Below are 21,846 nucleotides of genomic sequence, written 5' to 3'. Positions count from 1 at the left end.
AGAATGTAAAGGCGATTTCTGATTTGTTGGTCGACTTGTAAGAACGCGGAATGGGCGGAAATGTAAATAAAAGAGGGAAACATGATTGGACAATGGACGAATCGATCTTAAAAGGCGGCCAAAAAGTTATTGAAAAGTTTTTGATACGTTTCGTGTAGTTAAGTGAGTCTCCGTGTCTAGAGAGTCTGGGAAATATGACACCCCAGGCCGTAAAAGGCAAATAATTCGTATGCAAAGCTACGCTGTCAAGAATGAGGTAATATAATTTTAATTGTAGATGTGTCCTGAAATGTCTAACGTTCACTATAATCAAACATGTCAAACAAATAGCATGTGAGAAAGGATGGAATTTAATGACGTTTGATAAGAGGCATCGTATGCACAATGTAAAACACAGTAAAATACTAACAAACCAGAGACGTGAGACCTTAAACAGCGCAATGATTATTTTTAAGCACATTGGCACATTCTGCTTAATATGTAATGTTGCATAGGCTATAGCATTTTTAGCATTTTGACCATGGAACGTTATCTTAGTGTATCAGGTTAACTAAAGTTACTGTTTAAGAATTGTTGATATTGTATCAAGCAGCAGTCTTATTTCCCCTGCATGAGTTGTGGTTAGTTTTGTATTTAACGACAACCTGCAGAGGGCAATCGTTTCCCGTCATCCCGTTGCAAGTCCTCGTCTGGGCCAAAGTAGTCTAGTTGCATCTCACATAGGCCCAATAGTGAACCCAGAAATGTTGAGTAGGCCTACCCTAAAGTTTTATTGCAGAAATGTCTTAGGCATAGTGGATGGATTTCAACTTCGTTGCTAAAAGTTGCACCTTGGGCAATTTGCATAGTTAGCATAATAATAATTAAAGTGTGAATAGGGTAAAAAATATATATATATAGCCATCACAATGAAACTTTCTCAGGTGATTACTTATGTTAAGGTGAGAAAAAAATGCATTGCATGTTTTTTTCTATTTTAATGTTAAAATATGCACATATTTCTTGGATCACGCTTTACTCAGATGGTCTCTCCTATAGATTATGCTTAAATTATTAGGCTATGTGTTGACGCCTTAACAATAGGTTAGACGTAGGTTTGGTGATGTTCAGTAGCCTAATTCTTCAACAGCTATTTGAACTTGAAGGCTATGAAGACTTAACCTGACTCTCGCCAGCTAGCCTACGAGAGACACAACTTGTTAATATAAGTAATAGGTTTTGACCATACATATTTATGTATATAGTTACTCTATATCGAGAGACGGTAGGCCTACAATACATCAGTCAAAAACTATTTGAATCTACGTGTCACACTAGTTCACCTGCAGGAGAAGCAAGAGTACAATCTCACATCATAAGAAAATCGAACCTACAACGTTGGGATAATAAGTCATCTGCTTTAGCCACTACACCATTTAACACTGCTGTTGTTAGGGATTGTGAAGAATACTAAAAGCAAGGCAATACTTTAATTAACATAAATAGCAAGAATGAGCCAAGTAGGGGAGCAGTGTATTAATCAAATTTAAGCTACAGGATAGATCAATTATTGAGTCACGAGATAAACATCCACTTCGCAAATTTTGGTTAGGCGGTTGTGATTTTTGGTTAGGCGCTCCGGACACCAACAGGAACTACCAAGGAACGACACAAGTGCGACTGCCTAGGGGCAGTAGTTCAAACGACCAAACTTTGCGTCCTTGTTTGCGATTGAGAGTTCGAACTACCCTTTCTAAAAGCACCAAATCCAAGAACGATGGAGCGAACTACCAAGGTTGCGACGCAAGTTAGTAAACGATGCTTTCTAGAAACGACCCCCTGAGCAGGTGGGTAGGTGGTAATGGACATAGATGTAGGGAAAAGGGGGAGGTTATTGGGAATTTATAAGTCTGACTGCATGGGGAAGAAGCTATTGCAGAATATGGTGGTGCGGCGGCTTTGGATGATAGGCCTACTTGGTTGTATGCAGAATGTCAAGTATTCACCATGTTGAGTCAGTTTAATGCAGACAATCAAATGAAAACTAGTGTGAATCATTATACATTAATGTCCCATTCACAACATTGTTGTAAACAAACATTATATTTATTATTTATCCTGATTTAACACATGGACCAAAACAGGCATTGGTCAGACCAATAAAGCACCTATATTACTTATGACATACATATTTGAAATCCACAGACATTGTGTTTCACGCAAGTACAAAGTAACATAAATCAGAGCAGTAGCATCACTGTGACTGCACAACTGTACATTTGGAACATCCTGGCTGTGTGTGTTCTGGAATGTGAAAGACATTTTTATAGCCCTGATATTATCTTGTGTGGACAGAGAATACGATAAAAGTTATTGGAACATTGATGCCAATAAACATCCCTGTAATTTAGCCTGCTGCACTTTCTTTTTTTACAGCTTTGTGTAATAATTCTTAACAAAAATGTTACAGTCTCCCATATAGATTTTTTTTCAAGAAAGAAGAGACACAAATAGTATTAATTAAAGGCAGTCAGGTCAATAACAATACCACCGTCAAACAACAACATGTGTCTACCCACTGCACACAAAATTAACAGTTCAATGGATGAATAGCTGTCCTTGTGTGGCTTTCAGCAATTTGGGAGATTGAATGGTAGGCTACATAATCTGTTTGCCGCTCATCTGACACTCCCTTGACATTACTGCTGTAAAGACAAAGTTTATGCTGTAAAAAAAATAGGCTGTAAAAGATGCAGAATATTGATACTCATGATCCTTCTCCAAATGAACAGTCATACATTATTCAACACAACTTTGCACTATGGTGACTGCAAATGAATATGTGATAGGACAGAGACTGCACCAAAGCTCACAGTGGCTAGGGATGGGTAAGAAAACAAGTACAAACACAAATTAACAAACAACATTGTGTGATACATTATTACAATAACAATAATTTCATTGTAGTGATAAAGAATGCAAGACAGAGAGATAAATAATCATTTAGAGAGAGATGATCTTGTCCTTCCTTTGTTTAAATAACCAAAAATAACCAAAGAGAGTTTATATTGTCTCATTACAATGAATGTAAAAAAGGCAGTTGTCTTTTTTTTGAAAGATCAACGTCAGGTAGAAGTTCTTTCCTACATTCTGCTGTTCCAGACTTCAAGCAATAATACTGACTTTCATTAGATTATATAATTAAAATATATGTATATAAATGTCACGACAGAAAAATAGAAAAATATTACTTAAAATAAAAAAGAAAATACATATTGACACCAAACCAATAACAAGTATACAGCGTATACTTCAGTTTTTTTTTTGTGTGTGTGGCATTGTGGTTTGTTCTGCTTTGTTTCCATAAGAGTCTGCTCGTCCTCATGGGTGAGGGAGACTGCTCACATGATGGTACAGCACTTGCAAGACTTCTTCTCTTTCTCGTTTGCCTCGTCTGTCTTGTCTCCCTTCTCGGCGGTCTCCTCTTGGCCCTTCTCCTTCTCGGCGCTGCTGCCGTTGGGCGGCGCCTGCTCCTTGGCTCCCTCGTTGGCTGCTTTGCTCTCGCCGTCCTCGATGACCACAAACTCGGCTTTCACCGTGCCCCCGTCCAGCCCCAGGGCCTTCTCCGTCTCGGCCTCGTCCTCCACATTCTTGTAGCCCATGAACACCATGGTGACAGGATGATCGGCAGAGGCGTTCTCAATGGCCGAGTCAGGGTTGGTGCACTGCAGCTTCGCCTCAACGCCCATGATGTGCTTTTTGGCAGTTGGATCTCCTGTGGCATTGGGACTAGGCTGCTGAACACCATTTTCTAGGAGGCACAAAGGTGCTGTTTAATGTGATACCAGGCAAGATGGAGAAAATAAAACTATCAAAATCAATCAAGAACAAGCATTGATCACTGAAGCAGTCACTGGTCAATCATCAGTCAATCAGCACCGACACTTGTTTACACATAATCACTGACACTGATACACACTGGTTAAATTGTGCCAATGTTTAACAGTCCAAAAGACATTACCAGTGACATGGCAAGGTTGAAATGAAAACTACAGAAATTCTCCATCATCAGTGTACCCAACATGCTTACGTTGTATCTGTGGAGCAGTGTACAGTAACACTTTTTTTTAGTTGGCAAAGCATATGCTGCAGTATCTGTATCTAAATGCACAAGCTTCGTCTTGCACCCCCACTGGTACCACTCCACAAAAATAGATGAGAGGCTTTCAGTGTGGGAGCCCAACTATCTAATGTCTATTTTTACCTGGGCCAACAAGGAGTCACCTGCTCCTCTGCATCTAGAATCTCAAATATCCCTAGCCCCTTCACCGTATAGTCACAGAACAGCAAAAGATTCAGCCATTAGAAAGAACAGGTAGGATCAGCGATGCAATTATGCCAGGACAAGGTCCCCTGATAAAATATAGGGTGCGAGTTTGATAGCGTATTTTGCTGACAGTGCAAGTGCAGAGGACAGAGGCAAGTCAGACGCACAAAGAAGGCAGAGTCAGGCCGTAGGTAATTAATAACAAATAGATAGATCAGAATTTAACACTGGTTGCATGTGATTGGTTTATTCAATTTCACTTCACTGGAGAGGTTGCCCATTTCAGAGTCCCCGCTTTGACATATATAGCTTCCCACTACCTCGCCGCCGAACTCAGGGCCCATGTAGAATGATGTATTAAAAGCTTTTTCATAGTAATCGTGACCTGATGGTTTCAATGACATAAATGGTCCCTTGTGTATTGCAATTCTGTTGCTTTTGATTAAGTTAACATAAGATACAGTAAGCATACACATGCAAGCCTTCTAGGGAATTTTTTATCTTTCAATGTCTTCTCAAGTTGAAGAGTAAACAATTGGGTTTGATTGGTGGGGTGAAAAAGGGAAAGATTATGTTTAATCTCACCTTTCATAGAGCCTGCAGTGGCCTAAACAAGAGAAGAAACACAAACATAGAGTCTGTAAATACCCACTGCTAAATACCTCAATTAAACATCACTGATCATGAGGTGTCACACATTCTGAACGATCGGGATGCAAAGAAATGGACAAGCTATCTGTCATGTTTGTGTGGCTGTGGTTCCGTTACTCACATCTCCAGCTGTTTTCTTAATGGGAACGCCCGTTTCCAGCTCCTCCAGTTCCTGTTCCAGTCTGTGACCAAAATTAGATTTAAATGGGATGCTGACTGTGCATTTAACATCATTACACTAGAGAGAGGATAACCAAAGATGCAATGCATCGCAGAAGCAGTAGGGCTGTAATGGGTTCAAACTGAATCATTTTTTATTGTATTACTATCAGAGAACACAGAGTTGTTCATGTGAAGGTTCCACTTGCCTTAGAACTGACTGCTCCAAAAGTTTGGTCTTGATCTCATCAGCCCGTAGGCGCTGCTGGGTCTCATCTTCCTCTGCGCCACCAGATGGCGCTCCGTCCAGCAGCCACCTCTCCCTCAGCCCTTTGGACTGTGAAAAGGAAGGCAGAGCCTAGGTTTGCAATTTGGAAAGGGTAGTGAGCCCTTCTATGATGTATTTAACAAAACCATACAGAACAGTAAAATAAAAGTACAATAAAAAAGAGACCGATCAGTGACCGTTTTTTGGGAGGGGGGTTGCATATTAAGCCATTTAGGACTAGGCCCACCCTTACATATGACACACTTCATTTAGAAATGAACAACAGCAATACAATTCTAGTGTGATGGCTATGTCTGGGGTGAAACTCCAGAACCTTTAGAATTCAGCATTCACATAAATGGAATTGAGTAAAAAATGAATAAATGTTCTCTGTGATTTCTATTTAGATTTGTAAGACCTTAGTTAAAGTGCAACTCCGATATATCCTCAGGTCATCTGTTGAAACAGTGAGCATGAGACTTAAATTCTTGGAAAGTTGGCTGAATTATTTGACTGTGGCCCATTTGCTATCACGAATACTGATTTTAAAATGGGCATATTTAAGACTGATAATAAGCTTTCCGGGGGCTTTGGACTAAGATGAGCTGTAGTCCATTTGATGTATTTGCTCCTAGTGCCACTGTGCAGCCTTTAAGCTCTGACTATCCCCCCTGACAAAACATTAACTGTCTATTAACTTTTCACTCTGCTCTCTCTCTCTCTGTCTCTCTCTCTCTCTCCCTTCCTCCCTTCCTCTCCCCTCTCTCTATCTCTCCCCCGCCCTCAACAGATCTGCTAATGCATGCCAAACTTAGTGCAAGTGAGTGCGACATAATGATAGACACAAGCTTAACCCAGGCAGTCAGCCAGAGTTCCCCTTCCTCTTCACATGCGTGCACTCACACAGTCATGAACACACAAGCACGCACCCCCCCCCCCCCCCCCCCCACACACACACACACGCTCCCTAATCAGAAGCCAAAAAGATATGCTATTGCTGTATCAAATCCCTGGATGTGTGAAGACAACACTATGTTTAGAGAGGGGAAAGTTAGAGTGTGTGCTTTCGTTTTTTTTCCAGTGTTGAGAGAATCCCTAGAATCACCGAATTACAACTGCATCTAGTTTACCTTATTAGAACAAAACACAGAGCTTGACAAAAGCCTGTAGGGAGAGAAGGCCCCTGGGCTGCCCCATGTAACATTACTGGCAGAGGTTAAATGGCTAGTGGCTGGGCCGCTGGCGTAAGAGCCCTCCACCAGGACACAATGAGATTGTAATCCCTGGAAGTCAAGGGAAATGAACACACTGAGGAGGCACAGGGGCTGCTGGAGTATTTTAACAGGTCGATTGCTTTTGTGTTCTGCCTCTCTCGCCCTCTGTCCCCATTATGTGCATTAGAGAGACATTAATGATTGATGATGTTGTCTACATACACAGCAAAAAAACACCCTCTTCCCCTCTATAATTGTATATATGGATCTGTCTAATGTAATGTTAATGGTATACTGTGATCAGCACTTAGGGAAAGTGCTATATAGGGTATATATTCTAATATTCCAGACAGCTGTCTCTCAGTACTACATTACCCAGAGTGCCGTGGTGTCTTTGACATTAGCCAAAGAGCAGCCAGGCTCCCCACCCCAACCAGGACATGAGGAACACTGGCAAAGCGACAGACATGCTGACATCATCCAACATCCCCGCACACAATTGTAGCAGAAAATAGCAGACAAAGGAACCTGAAGTAGGCTAGTTGCAGAGCCGATCAGTTGGTGCTTTGAAAGCAAAATAATGCAAGCTCTACACATCAGTATATTTGGATGTAAAAAAGACAAAAAAGCCATATTCATCTGGAGCTGGTTACTATAGGAATATACTGTAACTCTTACAGGACATTTTAAAAGTTTCCAAGCTGCTGTCATTACCTCATGAACAATGTTGTATTCGTCTGCCTTAAAGCAATAAATGACAAAATACAAGCTCATTACCACGCAAGGATATGACCTCTGAAGCACCATGAACAACACACACTTTTATGAATGCTAAATAGTAGCTCTCACTGCAAAGGAAGCTAGTTTGTATACTCCCACCTGCTTAGTTGCCTCCTTATAAACCCTTCATTGAATTTGCATTGATTTTACTTCACCCTATAGTTTGCTGCATCCTATCATTTGTCGAGAATGATGAGATGCAGATATGACTATAACTTGAATAGATAATGGAGAGTGTGAATAGATTTAGGAAACACTGTTGCACTCAGATGCAGTCAGAAAAACGTACTGAATAAAAACAACTCTGTTTAGACGCTCTTAAAGGGATCTGGGGCATGCTGACGATGACTGTTGCTCAGTGATGATTTTTAACTACGGAAAACGTGAGCGCATTCACACGAGTCTCTCTCTGCCATCTCTCCAGATGTGCTTCCAAAGCTGAGAGCGAGCGGACCGAGCGAGTGGCGTCCAGCACAACAATGCAGTGCAGCCTTGGCTTGGGGACATGAGCGACTCCTCCCCGGAAAACAGGAAACTGCTGCTGCTGCCTGCACGACAGCCTGCCCCCACCCACGTCCAGTGGGGCCCCAGCCGACCGAAACACAACACACAAAATCACGTTACGTGTGTAACAGACCTCGACGCTGGAGCTGAAAATAGATCAATCAGTCCTCAGAGGGCTGAAGCGAGATCATTATTACGCGGGCGCGCCCAAAAGAGCTTCTCCAGGCTCCAAAATCGTGGGTGTGCTGTGTGTGTGTGCGCATGCCAGCCCTGGCCTGCACATTCATCTCCCCAGCAGAGTTCACATCAGCGTACCCTCCACTAATGCCCTCCTGTCCAAATCCCAATTACCGCCGAACACCAACTCAGATATAGGCCACGCTATAAACTACAAGGCCATTACGGAGATGGTGTCCCAAGAGCCCTTCGAGGAGAGCCGGCTCTCGGAGTCATTTCTGTGTGCTGCAAAGGGACTGCATGCTGCCTTGCCTGCTGTGCTGTGCTGTGCTGTGCTGTGCTGTGCTGCGCTGTGCTGTGATGTGATGTATACCTTGAGGTGCTGGAGCTGTCTGCGGTCATCCTCCAGCTGCCTCCTCTTGTTCTCGATCTCCGTCTGCCTCTTCCTCTTCTCCTGAGAGGGATAGAATGTAACAAGGTTTTGTACGACATGTACCACTGATGATGAGCTCTTACACCTCTTCTGTTTCCAGGGCTGAAGTATTTGACATTGTTATATTTGAGCATTTTGACTAGTGTTGTTATGGAGTATCAGCAACTTCTATTTATATAAAACATCTCCGCTATACAGATGTCCAGTTCTGTCATCGGCTGTGAATATCGTATTATTGGTTTGCATGTCTGTCTTTTTTTAAAACCCAATGTCTGCCTTTGCATCTGCTTCAGAAGATTATACTTCAAGAGAGGACTTGTTTATAATCTCTGTCCTTTGAGATATTTAAACATGTTGCCAAAGATGATGTATTATGATTATTGCTAAGAAAATAGGTTAAGCATGCTACTGGTTCAGATACAGTTTTTTTAATTGAAATATATGCAAATAAAATGGTATCATATTAATTCATATTGTAGGAGTTAATAAGAGAAATAGAATATGAATGTGCTCACCCTCACTTTTACGAACCAATGACAAACAGTTGCTCATAAGACTTGTCTGATACATTGCTCTCCTCCATATATTATGCATAGGAGCCAATAGTGTAGTGGGATTCAGAGGTAAGGTATCCGTCTATAGTATCAGAGATGGGAAACAGAGAGAGTGTTCTTGGAACAGTCTCTTCTTATTAATGTTCATTCTCCATCCCTGTTGTCACTTAGTGGATAGTTTCATACACAACCACTAGAGCACAAGGGAATGCAAGTGCTGTTGTGGAGACCTACTCCTAGTTTCCAATATCAGTTATGTTCTGTAATGGAATGTGTTGCTCTTTTAAACACAAACGCTGATTATTTACCTGCATGATAACATATTACATTGTTATAACTTATTCATAAACATAACTCAAAACATGGTTGTTTACGTGCAGATTGGAACTCACAGCTATGGCCTGGAGTCTCTCCTGCTGTGTTAAATCCTCCGACATCCTGGACATAAAGGGTAGGGAATGACTTTCATCACTGTGTTCAAATACAATAAAACAGCAGCATGCAACTTCCTTTCACATTTGATTGGCTCTAAACTATCCTTGCAGATCCTTCGTACACCTTGAAATCTTTAACATTGTGTACTGCGTCAAAACATCAACACATCTTTGTATCCAATGCAAATGTATTTCAAACAAATAAAAACACACTTTGTGTCAGAGAAACTAAATAATGCACTTAACTGAAATGCCTCAAACAGATATTCTTTCTCTTTAACAAAGTTGTTCAGCCTACATCAGTGTGTGAGCCAACAAAAGAGCTATGAGAGGCATGTAAATTTCATGACTGTTAACATTTTGCATTCCTTCCCAAATTGATTCCAGAAATCCTGACGCTGACCCATGGGCAAGGCCCACATCACAGGAGAATCCCAGGAAACTCAAACAGGAAAAATCTGACATAGAATAACAAATAGATGAAAATAACCTCCAATCATGTGCAGAGAAATTACATGGGTTGAACGTTTTTCTGTAAGGATTTGGAATGTGCATTTATAACTTGGAAGTACATGTTAATTGCAGTAGGCTACAGCACCGTAAAGATGTGAAAAGATAGGCTACTAAAGTCAACAGCAGCCAGTAAAAGCTTGTCCCGGGAAAATACTGATTATTAAGGTGATTTAAATTCCCCACAGAAAGTCCTGCAATACAGAAGAGAAAGACAATGTAGATAGTAGCTCAGCATAGTCACACATGAATTCAGTTGAGCTAATGTACAGTGATACCAAATCCTACTAGATGTACTGATAAGATACAGAAAAAAGCCTTGGCCCAGGATACCAGTGTGGAGACGAAAACAAGGTCAACCAGAAAATGGGTAGATGTACACAGCAAAGGCCAAGTCAAGGATGGTACAATGATGTCTTTTGTAGCCTTTGGTTTTATAGATGTGGGTTTGGCTCGTTCGACAGAGAAGGCCTCTTTTCCTTGAGAAATGGCTCAGAGGAAAAGTTAGCCAGCTGATCAGCAGCTTCATCAGCCCACCCAAGGTGGAGGAGTTGCAAGTTCATGCCCAAAGAACAAAGTGCCAAATGTTTATGGAGCGCCTCTCCCTCCCATCTCCACTCTTTGTTAACACATTTTACACCCAGGGAACCACTCACAAAAGAACTGATCGTGCTAGGCCAAAATCAGAGCAATCTTCCTGGGTTACATGCCAGGAATACCGGAACTATCATGCACACTCATATCTACAAGGTCTGTAAGAGTGGGTGCAGTGAGGACAATCTTCTTAGGTAAAGACAGTGTGGTTTAGTTGCCAGACATGCAACTAAAGAAACTGGTTATATATGTACGCTAATGGAGTATTGTCAACATGACAGTGACTGAGGCACTGGCTAGACCACCCACTGACCTTCAGTAAAGTGATCTGTGGCACATTAGTGAAGGCCAACAAGCTACAAGGTTAAATGGATTGAACATCTGATTGTAATTGACATGTTGTTAATTTTTCTCATGAGACAGAATTGGCCCTCATCCAAAGAGATTATACTGTCATCCTCATTTTCACAGGAACTACTTAATCTGACCCCTAAATTGAGAAGTCTAATCAGACTAATCTGGGATTATCCTAAACAAACATAAGAAAAACACTAGATTAGAACATACAGAGTTTTTAAAAACACTGTTTTTAAACTGATTCCAAGTTAATGTTCCCAAAATTAAATAGATGACTAAATATGTAAGATTCAGACCTGAAAAGAAAGGTATTCACCCAACATTTCCTTGTGTGCCCCTTACAGAATCAAATCAATAATGTTCTCTGTGTAGAGACACAACAGACCAACATAATCTAATAGTCTTGCAGTTACCCTTTTTCGACCAAACTAACCCTAACAGTCTCTCCAAGTCAGGGCTCAACTTGTTAAGGACAATGACAACCCCTTCAAGATGCTGCAAATGCCAGAAAAGACAAAGAGCAGCTTCCTTGTGGAAGGAAAGGAGTATTTACTTAACCTCAAGGCTTACTTACGGAAGAAGCACAAAACACTCCAAACACTCACAAATAACCATTTTATACAAATTAACCTCAGGGAATTAAAATGGATCATGTGAATTTCCCAACATGCTTTTCTATCTTATGATATAACAGTCGCCACAGGCAGCGGTCAAAATGAAAACAAACACAGAAAAGGAAATTAACATCTTTTCTGATTGTGATGTTGAAAGTGGAGTGAATAAACAACCACCCCTACAATGTGGCAAATATAGATTTTGTGGATATAATAAAATATTTTACACGGAACAAAACAAATGCAACATGTTAGTCCCCCCCCCCCCCCCCCCCCCCCAATTTAGTAAAATCCACATTAGTCTGAGCACTTCACCTTTACATTAATTTCACAGGCAACAGCTCTGGTGGATATTCTTGCTGTCAGATCGCCAGTTGCACACTCCCAAAAGTTATGACATCAGTGGCTTTGCGTTGTGTGACAAAACTGCACATCATAGCCTTAGTGACCTTTCATTGTGGCCAGTCCAAGGCACATCTGTTCAATAATCATGCTTTTTAATCAGCATGTTTTGATCTTCCACGCCCGTCAGGTGGATAATTACCTTGGCCATGGAGTGCCAAGTGCCCACTACAATGGATTGGAATAAATGTGTGTATAACATTTGAGAGAAATAAGCCTTTGTGTGCATAGAACAAACCTTATATCCATTCCCTCAATTCATGAGTATAGTTACACTCCTCTGCTTCAGACCCGCCCTCCCTGATCTTGATGTATGACTCATTAGTAACACTATCACTGGTTGGGCAAACAAAAACAACTCTCTAAGAGCATCCAGATGACATCAGCTCTCTTCTGACAGGAATAGCATGTGGGCACTATAGATCGGCACCTCTGTAATCCTCATATTCTCCATGCCTTGAATGGAGGATGCCTTATAGCCTTCCATAAATCACACTGCAATAAGAGCTATAGAGAAGTGCTCAAGGGAACTGCTTTAGTGAAAAATATGGCAGAAAGGCTTGAGAGGAGAGTGCATATGATGGATGTTTTGGGCGGCTCTGTGGTGTTGGGTGTTGTATGGTACTGAGGGGGACTGTGCTGTATCTGGGGTGGGGGTTGAAGGAGATGCAGACCCCAGTATGCAAACAGCTGCAATCACTCCAAAGATAAGTCTTAGCCCTGTCTTTCAACCAGTTGGTTTTAGCCCTGTTTTTACACACTGTTGAGATTCACAAGTTATGTAACTGGTACAATAGCAAAAGCTGTATCTGTTTGGATACACCCCCACCATCCTCACTCACAACACACACACACACACACACACACACACACACACACACACACACACACATACACACACACAATCACAATCAAAGATATGCACATCATATCATTCGTTTGGAACGCTCCATGGAAAAAACAAAACACATTGTGCAGGAGCAGTGTAAGAGTTGGGCTTCTGGAAAATACTCCTTGTCTGTCAGTTGTCCAAGCTTCAGTCAGCTGCACAGAACAGATAGAGGCTGGATGAGATATGGGTGGAGGGGCTTAGGACATCAATGGAGGGAGTCAAATGGTTTCCAGCTTTAACACTCTGTAGAGATTAACGGCCACCCCCGCCAGAGGCCAGAGCCACTAGATGTCCATGGTGTCAGATACAATGGGAGAAGAGCAGCACCATGAAGACAGAGGACTCCTGAACATCCGAATGATCTATGCAAGTTTCACGTATAAAGACATTACTGCCATTACTAACCAACCTGGTATTCAATTATCACTGGTCAGTTGACACACGCATCCTGTTTTCTGTCAGGTTTGACAGTTTCTTCTAATCTTATTTACCAGGTCCTGGTTTACAAGAGTTTGTAAATGAAACCTAAAACAAAGACGCATACCAAAAAATTCCCACTGAAAGAACTTAGTCTTCATCTTAAGTGATGACCGGTGCTGGACAACTGACAGACTGTTAATCAGGGTGCCCAAAAAAGAACCAGTGGAGAAAAATCAACCACAATCCCATAAGACACCTGGTAACCCTGTGAGATGAACACTATGTGCCACACTGAAGCTTGTTGGTGTGCCTTAACTTCTATACATCATTGGGAATGTCATTAAGAAGAGCAAAGGGGGTATTGGAGGTATTGGATGAGGGTGTGTCAATAAGAAAATACATTATACAAAAGAACAGTATCAATTAAACATGGAAATGAAAAGCTATTCAATATGAAGTCTATGCCAGGGCATGAAATATAAATGTGACCCAAAACCCCCAGCCCCATGAAAGGACAAAGAAATAGCACAAAACACCACAATATGCACTATATGCTTGTCAATATTGCTTTGGCCTGGATTTTGTGAGCCCCACTGACCTAGTCTTTCAATGTCCACTGATGCGTTGCTTCACTTGGATTTCCTATAGTGACCCTGACACTGCACTATACTGTGGTCCATGCCTCGCGACGCGTTCCCTCCGTCCTAATGCACTTCAGTGGCCAACGAATAGCTTCGATATCCGACCGAATGGGACCCACGCTATTTCGGTGGTTGCGTTCCAGGATTATTGGTGCAATCAAGCATCAACTACACGAACCCCTAAAAATGACAACAAAACAATGTATATCTCAACGGAGCCACCCCCGTGAGTCTCGGCCATGTTGGAGCATCGTTGGCACATCATCGACACAGACATGTTCTCACCGACGCACACCCATCGCCCGACAGCCATGCCCCAACCATATGCAACACGAATGTCGAATTGACGAGGAGCTGAAATAAATAGTGTGGGTTGTCCAAGCGTGACAAAATATAGCCTATTTAAAATAGTATACGCATACACAGACATTACGCAAGGCGCAATAAATATCTCCTTGCAAACACTATTCCATCAACCCATCTGTGAATCATATAGGCTCTCTAGGTTGCCTGTCAGTTTACAAACATATATTCTCAAACGCGTCATGTTCTTGGATTCAATTAGCACTGAAAGGCAGTGAGATTCTGCGTAATAGCAAAACACATGAGGTAAATTCTCCCATTCAGACAGACGTAATAATGAAAACATTCAGAAGCGCACGCAGCATCCCTCCTAGCCAAGATGTGAAGACGGACTCAAAACAACACTTGCCTTAAAACCTTGCATTCGACCATTAAGCTGAGGGATGCATCAGTAGGCTACATTATTTGACCAATGTGGCAACATACAGACCCATGTTAAGTCGATGACCAGAAAAGGTGTTTAATAACAGTGATCAATTTAAGAAGGATACTTACTCAGTAGCCTATGTTTGTCAAAAAGTCACTCAGCGTAGTAAACGATCGCCGTGTAGAGATGATGTAGCCGATGTCACTGGTTCTCTAATATATTTACCCTAATTATTTTAATCAATTTCCAAAACAGTTTATATTCTGTATACCTCTTTGCCACCTCCCATTTGGTGTGGCCACTGAGACGGCTGTTTTGGGGGGAGCAGCGCTCAACCCGTCAATGGAGTACACTGTACACTGTCCTTGCTATTACACCAGTGAAACGTTGCCTCCCTCACATGGCTCAATGCATCTGAGTTGTAGCCGATGCCGAACCTAGAGCCCCTTCGGTATTCTGATGACTCCACACTGCCCTTTGTTTCCCGCTCGACTCCGCGATTGCCAGCAGCGCAATGTCTGGCATACACTCTCTTGGAACACTAGAAACGGCCTGGCACGCCTCCCCCTGGATATGCGCGAAACCTTTCATAATGGTGGAGGAGAGGACAGTGAAACAGATCAGCAATTGGGTCACCCTGTACAGTGTAGATGCATTCCTCGTCATGATTAAATATAAGGGCATGTCGTATTTTCCACAACTATGTTCATCAGAATGAATGAATAAAATAATGACTAGTGCTGTTTAGGCTATTAGGAGTGATGTGCAGACAATAATAGGATATTCACCCTTCTTTTTCACGGAATGTTGGCAACCAGTGTCGATTTCGGCATAGTCGGACTATCATAGGCTAGATGAATAGCTGATTATTAGATGTTAGTTTAACCTTTTGGTATGGATGTCCTGTGCAGGCCCATCAAGGGCATGGCATGAGCACGTGTAATTTAACCGCAGTCAGAGGTAAATGAACCTGGACTCTCCCTCTTCTTTTTCACATGAATTTGAAATCAATTCCTCTATCTTCATACCTACATTTTCACGCTAATTTCAAATATATTGGCAAAAGCCAACCCGTGAAACCAAAATGAAACGAGCTGCATAACAAATCACAACATTCCAACGCACCCTCTAGCGGTTATGGCGTATAGCCTACCTACCTACCAGTCAATGACAGCCGGCCTAGGCTACATCCAAATCCATGCATTAGACTGCAATGAGTTTTCCGAATGAACTGAAGCCATCTCCAGACTGAGTTGTCAGCAATTTTAGAACCCTTTGTGTGCATGGATGGAGCAAACTTGTTATAATGTATGCAGCTGTATGATAATTATAATGTAATTAAAAAAAATAATATATACACGTTTGATCGGTGAGGGAAATAATATATAATATAATATATATAGAATTGACGAGGAGCTGAAATAAATAGTGTGGGTTGTCCAAGCGTGACAAAATATAGCCTATTTAAAATAGTATACGCATACACAGACATTACGCAAGGCGCAATAAATATCTCCTTGCAAACACTATTCCATCAACCCATCTGTGAATCATATAGGCTCTCTAGGTTGCCTGTCAGTTTACAAACATAGCCTACCTACCTACCAGTCAATGACAGCCGGCCTAGGCTACATCCAAATCCATGCATTAGACTGCAATGAGTTTTCCGAATGAACTGAAGCCATCTCCAGACTGAGTTGTCAGCAATTTTAGAACCCTTTGTGTGCATGGATGGAGCAAACTTGTTATAATGTATGCAGCTGTATGATAATTATAATGTAATTAAAAAAAATAATATATACACGTTTGATCGGTGAGGGAAATAATATATAATATAATAATATAATAATAATGGGAAATAATACAGAGGAAAGCAAACATCAATGCAATTCCTCTGATATTTCTTTGTTTGGTTAGTGTTAGTGACTACACAGGTCGTAGTAGTGGTCACATTGAGAGCTGGTCATCATCATGGTCCCAGATTATTTGGGCCTCTGTGTATTATGCAGAAGGCTGTGCAAACACTAAAATATATTTACCAGCAGATGATGATTTCATTGCGTCATTTCAGAGACTAAATTGGTAATTGTTGTTGTTGAACATGTTATACAAGTATAATATTTTGTCATTTTAATGAGAAAAAATAAGTTAAATTCACGCAACATTTTAACTGCTTATTGTTGTTGTGTACAGTACAGTGCTGTTCAAAATGTGGGATCCCTTAGACAAGTATGCTCCATTCTACTCCTGCATAGTTTGGAGCTGTCCTTTTGGTTATTGTGCTCTTATAAAATGAAATTTGCTCCAATCCAGGGTTTGGCATAGTGTTGTAAAATGAGGTGAATGTCTTCCTTCTTCAAGATGCCTTTTATCCTGTACATTTCTCACCACCTGTCACCGCCAATGCACCCCCAGACCATCACCTTGCCTCCTCCGTGTCAAACTCCTCCAGAATTTGGTCTGCATCTCAAAAATGTTTCTCTTTGTGATCCGAACACCTTAGATGTGTCTGTCCGTCACACTTTTTTCAGTCTTCTGTCCATTGTCTGTGTTCTCTTGTCCATCTTAATCTTTTATTTTTCCACTAGATACTCTACCTAAGTGTTAAGTCTGTATCCAGAGCATCTCACAGTAGATAGAGAGGAGCCTGCACACCTTGATAGGTTAGATCTGCAGGTGCAGCTGTTTCGTAAAGGACAACTTTAAAGTAACAGAAAGAGAGACAAGTGCTTGGTCCACAGTGCTGCCGGTTTATTGATAAACTGATGTTTCGGTCAGTCAGACCTTTATCAGAGTATCCAGGGCATCGTAAACTGATAAAAAGGTTCATGTTCCTTCCTGCAGGGGCGCTGCTTGAATTTGGGCCCTATGACAATAATTCTGGACCCCCCGATAATATATACTATTATTGGGGGGGGGGGGGGCTCTCTGGGGACCCCCTATCAGTCCTTAGAATCATCCTATAACCCCCCCCCCCCCCCCCCCCCCAGCGGCGCCCCTGTATTCCTGCATTGTACAACACAGCTACATTGTGCAATACCAAGCAATCCACGCACACGTTGGCCATGTCAGAGACCAAAGACTCTCCCTATATGATTTTGCATTAAAGTTTACACTCTTATATGTTGTATGAGATCTTCACATTTTCACTTGGAATAGCCATTTCTTAGAACAAGGATAGATACGTGTGTTCATTCACATTACTTAAACAACTAGGCCTAGTGTCTAGTTTGCTTCAAATGTTCATATGTAGAGGGCCACTATCTCGATCCTACACAATGAGCCAGATGTGAGTGCTGAGATTTTACTGAGCAATTCTTGGGGTTTGGCTCCATAGCTCCACTGCTCTTCCCTTGCTAATGCATCTTATGGGTCCCTCTTTTATGTGTCTTTCCTCATTCTTTTCTTTAATGTTTCTTCTTTTTATGTTTTATCTTTAAAATCAAAACAAAAAACAATGGTTCCGTGTCATCCTTGTGGGGCTACATGCCCACCAAGTTTCGTGCATCCTGGTCTTTCAGTGTCCAGGGAATTGCTGAAATAAAATTACTGGGGAAAAAAACAAAAATAAAACATCTGGAAGAAAAAAAAACTCCTAACTAACCTATATGACGCTGTTTCGCTGTGTTGCGGTCATAATAAATAAAGCATGATGAAAACGTCTAATAAATAAATGATGATGATGACTATGACAATGGTGGGGGTGGTGGTGGTGATCATTATTATCATTATTATGTGAAAGCTATGTACTTTTCTCACTAACCCATCCTTCGGTTTGTTTGGTGTAAGTGTAACACACAACAAAACCAAAGAAATCTGGACCCTGGCAAGATTTAGGAGCTTGGCTGACTAATAATATCCTAGTAATAGACTAGTAATATCCTCTCTAACTAGAGGCCTGTCTGATAATATCAGCCTATTGACAGATTTCCCCCAAAGGTGGGATCATAAACATGATCCCCTAGTAATTGTTTTAAATCCTGAGATCCCCTGCCATCCTGAAACTCAATAAGCATGTCTCTTTGTTTTCACATTTTTGTTGTTTTGCTCCAACAAACCTGTCCAGTAGTTCTACTTCGATAGCATCTCTGTCTGGGCTGCCTGCCATCCCATTTCTCAGGTTGGGTGATGCTCTCTTCATTTTCCTCCTGGATTTCTCACTGCAGAAGCATGAGAGGAAACTCCAAAAACAGACCTGACAGTAAAATCTGTGAAGTGTTTAGCCCAAATACCAAGACCCTCTTAAGGTAGTAATATTCTCTAGAGCACTCTCCTTTGTTGGCAGTGTATCTTATAACACTTACAGTAGTTGCTTCTGTGTGATGTATTTGATATTTACTGTTTAATGATTGCTTAAACACTAAAATCAAAAGTATTCCAGTTAGCAAAAGATTACAGTCAAGGAGCATAATATCAGCCCAGATTCGCACAACTATAAGCAAATTGTCAGCCTCACACTTTTTGTATAAATGTTACACATTTCGCTACTTCAGACACATAAATCTCAGATAATGTATCCTGTTTGCAATTTCAAGGCACTACCTTCCAAAACACCACCACCATGAATATGATGATCAAACACAACTATAGGGTGTGTAAAGACACTTAGCTGCATAAACTCAATAATCAGTCCTAAACACTAACAGGTGAGCCTTGTGAACAGCAGAAATTGAAGGCAAGCACTGAGAGGAAGAGGATGACGAAGAGTAAACCTGTAGAGGAGGAGGAATTGGGTGAGCAAGAGATAGTGGTAGACCTGGAGGAGCATGTGAACAAAGACAAGGATCAAATTCAAGCCAAGAGATTTTAACAATATGTAGGCAGTAAAGATTGGGTTGAGTCAAGTGACATGTATCCAAATGCATATGAGGTCATATGGGTCTATGAAAGGATCCTTAGGGGTTTTTATTAATTTTCTTCCTTTTTTGCTTGACCTTTTTTTGTTGTCTCCACAAATGTTTCACTGCTCTTTAACAGCAGTATATTATCTATTTAGAAATGATGTTCTGTTCTGATTTCCAGTGCAAAATGCATTTGGAAATGGATATATGTATAGAGTATACTTCACACTGGGGACAGAAAAAAAGTCCTCAATGTACAGGTCTGGTCTAATGTGTCGTGCTCGGTCAGTATATTCTTGTCCTCTAAATTATCCTATAAGTATACTTGAACAATATTTCTGAAAACAAAACATCAAGCATACACTATATCCTAGGAAAGTGTGTTTTGCCAAATGTGTTTTGCATTGAGAACATTGGTGTGTACAGATTCAAACATCTGATTTTATGATGGATGTGTTTGTAATATGACAACAACATAGAGTTTGATAAATAATTTGTTTTAACTGAAGTGTTTCATTTTGCAAAATATCTGGGGGATTCTGCTACTTGGGTGTTAATTGTGTACGTAGTGTTTTTTTTTTAAAAAACTGGCCCTTTTCAAAATTGTGCTTAAGCAAATGGGAAAAAAACTGTAAAAAGGTCATGTTTTCCCCTTGAAGACACAATCCAATTGTATAAATGTTAGCACAGATACAGTACATTTGTTATTCAAAAACATGAAACATTCAATTGTGATCTTTTAGGACACTCACTGGCACAGATGTCTTTTCTTCACCACAGATGACTAAAGGGTGGAATAAAACAATGATGTAGACCTTTTGTGTTTGAGAACCCCAGACTTTATAACCAAATGCCCCCTTATGTTGGTTAGAATTTGACTTTATCCATGTTAATTTGAACATGACTTTAATGTCATAGAATGTCAAACCCAGTAGCTATTTAGGGTACTGAGGCTGCCTGGGGAGTAACTCAAATCACAATTCACAGTGTTGACCAACAGAGGGCGTATATGCACCACTGCTTGTCCACTCACTCATGCTCCACACCCGCCAACTGGACTCAGGATGTTCTCAGTGCGTGGTGTGCCTTGAGGCAGTATTTATGTGAGGCAGGACAGCTCCCCAGAGCCTTTGAGTTTCCTTACTATAAGGTAGTAATTGGTGTATAAAAGGTGCTTCAACACCATGCTTTCTACCAAATGAAAAATGTTGTTTGTTTCCCTGGCTTGGACCCATTGACATAGAATCTATCACATTTTTTCTTAAAGCAACACTATGCCACCATTTGATACTTTTTGGGGTATGGTTTCTGACAACTTGGTTTGACATTTTCAAATTGATTTATGGTATGGACGGAGAACAATGCATTAATAGTACTTTTTCATGCCTTCTGAGTAGCTAGCTTGTGAGTTTTAGACCAAAACTCCTTGCAGCTTTAAATGTCCACGAGTGCACAGAATATGGGGATGCATGGTAGATTGGTGTACTGGGATTAATGGGAATGAGCTGGTTTCATGAGCTTGCATCAGGGGGCAATGGGATGCACTCCAGCAGCCAAATCATTGCTAATGTGTCTTGAGATGAGAGGGCTGCAAGGAGCCAGCTCTGTTTGCATAGAATCTGAAAACATGTGCGAAAGCACCACAGTCATTGTTCTTGTTGAAAGGAAAACTCCAGTCTAACAACAACCTAGGGTCTATTTTTGGATGATAATGAGTGCAAACCTTTGTTGGGGACCAAAATGATGTAAATTGGAGTTTTGACCAGAATATGCATTTGCAAGGATAACATAACATAGCCTTGAGGGCACGTTCACCACGTCCAAGTAAGTCGCTACTGTAAGCCACTGACTAGGCTCACAACAGCATTACACTTCCAAGCTATATGGAGAGGGTCCCTGCAGACTAAACAAAGTATTTTTTAGCTTTGTAAGTGTAAAGTAAGGGTAACAAAATTCCATCAACTTTGACTGCATACCTTATGCGAATCAAGAGGTCATCCATCCCTCTCTGGTGAATCACAATTCTATGTGCATAGGAAGATTAAATGCACATTTAAAGTGTTTCTTGTCAGGATTTCTTATTCAAATAGTTGAAATGCGCATTAAAAAGTTGGATGAAAACCAGTATGGTTAAAGTGAAGAAGATAGGAGATGTCCTCCTCAAAGCTGCATGCTCCATGGGGAGAGACAGCTAGGATAACCAACAGCTGTTTGGCTCTGGTGACACTGCAAAAACTATTAAGTAAATGGCCAACACAACAACCAGAGGAAATAAAAGTAAGTGTAGTCAATAGCAGACACATTCAAAAGGAAAAGTTTGGTCTAACATGGAGGAGCCATCACGTCTAACAGCAGAGTAAAATAT

General features: G+C 41.1%; 1 protein-coding gene and 1 long non-coding RNA gene across 4 annotated transcripts; one reads left to right on the top strand and one right to left on the bottom strand.

Moving 5' to 3' along the window:
- The first annotated feature begins 59 nt into the window (after nt 1-59).
- LOC121697640 lies at nt 60-10,717 on the top strand. Its single transcript, XR_006026510.1, has 3 exons — nt 60-256; nt 9,427-9,497; nt 9,868-10,717. It is a non-coding gene; the product is annotated as an uncharacterized LOC121697640 (long non-coding RNA).
- On the bottom strand, nt 2,101-15,206 carry palm1b (paralemmin 1b). 3 transcript variants are annotated; one of them, XM_042078933.1, is made up of 7 exons: nt 14,769-15,206; nt 9,439-9,484; nt 8,433-8,513; nt 5,326-5,453; nt 5,079-5,139; nt 4,892-4,913; nt 2,101-3,808 (listed from the first exon to the last, which is right to left on the bottom strand). In XM_042078933.1, exons 2-7 carry the CDS (start codon nt 9,481-9,483, stop codon nt 3,381-3,383), a joined length of 765 nt encoding a protein of 254 aa, XP_041934867.1. In that variant the 5' UTR covers nt 9,484; nt 14,769-15,206; the 3' UTR covers nt 2,101-3,380. The 3 variants fall into 3 exon arrangements, with proteins under 3 accessions (XP_041934867.1, XP_041934791.1, XP_041934920.1); XM_042078857.1 differs by lacking the exon at nt 14,769-15,206 and having other exon boundaries at nt 9,439-9,852; XM_042078986.1 differs by lacking the exon at nt 14,769-15,206 and having other exon boundaries at nt 2,101-3,790; nt 9,439-9,847.
- Between the last annotated feature and the right edge of the window lie 6,640 nt (nt 15,207-21,846).

Source organism: Alosa sapidissima, chromosome 1, assembly GCF_018492685.1.
Source record: "Alosa sapidissima isolate fAloSap1 chromosome 1, fAloSap1.pri, whole genome shotgun sequence".
NCBI classification, from domain to species: Eukaryota; Metazoa; Chordata; class Actinopteri; order Clupeiformes; family Clupeidae; genus Alosa; species Alosa sapidissima.
Note: the sequence above shows the minus strand (reverse complement) of the source record. Positions and strands in the feature narration are given on the sequence as shown.